Genomic DNA, 3,884 nt, shown 5'->3' with positions numbered 1-3,884 from the left:
TTCAATGTTAGTGCGTTACATTTTCCACAAAAATATGAAGCAGCACAACTGATTCCAACATTGATAATAATCAGAAATGTTTCTTGAGCAGCAAATCAGCAGATTAGAGTGATATCTGAAGGATCATGTGACACTGAAGACTGGATTAATGATGCTGAAAATTCAGCTTTGCATCACAGAAATAAATAACATTTTACAATATATTCAAATAGAAAACAGCTATTTTAAATTGAAATATTTTCACAATATTACTGTTTTACTGTATTTTTGATCAAATAAATGCAGCTTTGGTGATCAGAAACTTAAACTTAAAGAAAAAAACAGAAATCTGTATCTGTACAATATTACTTGGTAGAACTTGCTGTGTTTTCGTAACATAACGCTTGCATGCATTTTTAGGAGAGCAGTATGAGCTCCACACTGGAACCACCAACACACCCAGTGTGATCGTACACGTGTGTGAGGACGACAGCTCAGACGACGAAGATGAAACTGCAGAGAGCAGCAAACGCATGCGTCCCAAGATCATCCAGACCCGTCGCCCGGACTATGTCCCATCCGTGAACCAGTGAGCGGGTAATTCTGGGCCGTTTATTCTTCACAACCAACACTGGAATTACTAGGAAACATGCAGTCATGCAGTTCGTCATCCTCACCCCCGGGGAGATCGGCGAACATCAAATCCTCTTCCTAGTTAGTGAGGGAGTCAACCATCCTCATAATCTCGTGTTTTATTTCTTAACATCCATCTCTGATGGAGTTAGAGACTTTGAGGACTTGGGAGAGTTTCTCTCGTCTTATGAATGTCATTATTTGCTGGACGTCACAACTGTGTATTTTAATAATCCGAGAGAAAAGCAACAGAAAAATCTGATTTACAGAAGGTTTTTGTGTAGCACAAACAAACTGAACATGGTGTCTGAAGTGTGTATCATTCGGGGCCACTAACATATACTCATCGTCATCATGTAGCGTCTCTAAGTTTAGTCAGATAAGCACTCATACAGTCTTTGAAATGTCATTATTATTGTTGCTGAAGTTCTTCACGAGCTCCTCCAAGTATTGTGCACTTTAAAAATAGAGCCTTATAATGTGGTAAACTGACAACAACATGAAGTACTTGTCTCTGTATATAGAGCGCAACTGTGACTGCCGACATTTTCCACCTTGAATAATGCAAGTATTTTTCCCATTCATTTTCTCCATCATTCACAACGTTTGATTTATACAAACAAAGTATTTGAAAATTGGTTAAAAAGACACTTGTACTTAAATTCTGTTAAACTAATCAATCCATGAATATTTGTGAATGACATAAATGTTAAAATAATAAAAAATGACAGTCAATATTAATAAAAATAAAATATTGACTGTATATAATTGACTTTATGAATAAAGTAAAAATATTGACTATACATTGATTGAAAAAAAAAACATTTTAACACCTAAATTCCTAGTAAATTTCTCAATTAAAAAGAAACCGCATACATTAAATGTGACATTCTGAAGTAGAAAAACTAAAAATGGTATTTACTTCAAATTTGCTCCAAAAATATTTATTTACAACTTGGAGAAAAAAAGAAATTTGTAGTGATGTAAATCATTGGCTGTATGTATAAATAAAATATAATTAAATAAAACTATAAAATATTGACTATACGTTGAACAAATTTGGTGTAGAAACAATTTTCACTCAGAAATTGCTATTATATTTAACAAACATTTACAAAGAAACAGTAAGTAACACATTAAATTAAACGTGAACTTTTGACATAGAAAAACTGGAAAGTGTTTTTCTTGTAAAACGAACTCCAAAAAAACTTTTTACAGTGAAATAAATAAATTGGCTGTATTTATAAATAAAATCAACTAAAATAAAATTAAATATTGAATATAAATCATTGGCTCTTTGTATAAATAAATAAAAATTACTATACATGGGGGAAAAAATCACTCAGAAATTGCTAAATTACAAACAGTTGCAAAAAAACGATAAGTAACACATATGTGAAATTTTGAAGTATACAAACTAAAACAGATTTTTCTTGTAGGTAATTTGCAGTGCATCATGGGAGTGAGTGGTTCGTTGTGATTCCCATTTCTAAAATAACAGTGACTTTCGATGAATCTTTGTTCATCTGGTGTAGGATTTAGCAATTAAACTGGATGATTTAAAAAAAATAAATCCACAGAAGCACACATGATCACTTAACAACCTTCTTTGGAGAAAATGAATGTGATTTATCTGGTAGAGGTCTACTGTTGCGCTCTTTGGCTTGTTAAATAAACCGCTGTTGTGCTCTACTGTCTTTGGAGATGTTGTCCTCTTTTCCATTACTGTTGGAGACGTTCTACTGTCAACCAGTGATTTTAAGCAACTATATCATACGGTGTATATTTGATGTATTTGAATGTAGCCGATATCTTGAAAAAGCTCGAGGATTTCTATCAACAACAACAAATCTTATTCATTAGGTAGCAAGAATATGGAAGGAGAAAGCATTAACCTACCTTTAATAAAACTATCTTGACCAAAGAACTGGATCTAGCGTTTATTTATGTCCTACGAACCGATCTTTGACAGACAGATGATGGGTTTGTATTGTATAACCTCATACAGCAGCTGATAGATAGACGTCATTTATTTGGATCTGGCATAGAGGCATAGATCTGTTTAAAGTCTTGCAAGAAACTCAATAATACTTGACTCTAGATTTCATTATTTGTTCATTTTGAAAATTCATCTAAACCACATCTGATTTGATATTCTGTCAAAGGTCTAAAGACTCAAACCAATGCGAAGACCAATCAAATTTAGTATGCAAATACAATGCAATTGTTGAATGTTAGATTTAAAAATAAATAAATCTTCCAAGTTAGAGAATTTCAAGCTTTCATTTCTCATTTCTTTAAGCATAATGCTGATATGAACCAAATGTCATCAGATTCAGAGTCACTCTGTCATTCACTGTTGCTTATTTTCTGCATGATAATGCAGGATCAGCAGCTTAAGAATGATCTGATTCATAATTAAAATTGCTTTTGAATGACGTCAGGACAGCAAAATACATCAGGCAATGATGCTTTAAACTTTCTAGAGCTTCTTCTAAATGTGTATGTTCCTGAAACCTGAAATAATCCTATAATTCAAGAGCAAATCCTGTTATTTCACCCCAAATCAAATTCAGCAATTACTCTTTACTTAGAAGACATGTTAGGGTTCTTTACAGATATAATGTTCCAGCAGGTTTGCTTGATCAATTTACCAAAGAAGCATGTCAAAATTTGGATTTTCAGGAAGTAGGATTTTCTTATCAAAGTGATAAAATGGCATACACCCTCCTGAAAATGACTAAATAAAACTTAAAAAAAACAAATCTGGTGTAAGTTTAAACCAATTTTTGATCAACAGGTAAGTATGTTGACCCAAAACATTTAAAGGGGTGGTTGATTGCGATTTCACTTTTTTAACGTTAGTTAGTGTGTAATGTTGCTGTTTGAGCATAAACAATATCTGCAAAGTTGCAGCGCTGAAAGTTCAATGCAAACGGAGATATCGTCTTTTAAAATTCTGGCAGTTTAATGCCTACAAAAATGGCTGGTAAGGGACTACAACGAGCTTCTTCCCAGGTCCGTTACGTCATGAACCCAGATTAACCCTGCCCCCGGAAAAATGCAACAAAGGGGGCGAGGCCATGCTGTGCTGCTTTAGAGAAGAGGAAGAGAAAACTAGGGGTGCACGTAAACATTTGTTCATATATGAATCGCGATTCTGTCTGCTAACGATTCTAATGGATTCACAAGTTTCAAAACCAATGTTCTAAAGCAACGGTTCTTAATACTGTTCCTCGTGTTCCCCTGCTCTGCATCTCTCTCTCTCTCTC

At 33.9% G+C, this 3,884-nt stretch overlaps 1 protein-coding gene across 2 annotated transcripts in view; it reads left to right on the top strand.

Annotated features, from left to right (window-relative positions):
• Positions 1-1,232, top strand: part of LOC107568778 (calcipressin-1-like) — a 28,542-nt gene extending 27,310 nt beyond the window's left edge. For both annotated transcript variants that reach the window (XM_016254758.1, XM_016254759.1), the window contains exon 4: positions 400-1,232. In XM_016254758.1, coding sequence (XP_016110244.1) covers positions 400-572 — 173 coding nt within the window. In that variant the 3' untranslated portion in view covers positions 573-1,232. The remainder of the gene's footprint in view (positions 1-399) is intronic.
• The last annotated feature ends 2,652 nt before the right edge of the window (positions 1,233-3,884 follow it).

Source organism: Sinocyclocheilus grahami, unplaced genomic scaffold (assembly GCF_001515645.1).
Source record: "Sinocyclocheilus grahami isolate Dianchi unplaced genomic scaffold, SAMN03320097.WGS_v1.1 scaffold1279.1, whole genome shotgun sequence".
NCBI lineage: Eukaryota > Metazoa > Chordata > Actinopteri > Cypriniformes > Cyprinidae > Sinocyclocheilus > Sinocyclocheilus grahami.
The sequence above is the reverse complement of the archived record's forward strand: the minus strand, read 5'-3'. Positions and strand labels throughout refer to the sequence as shown.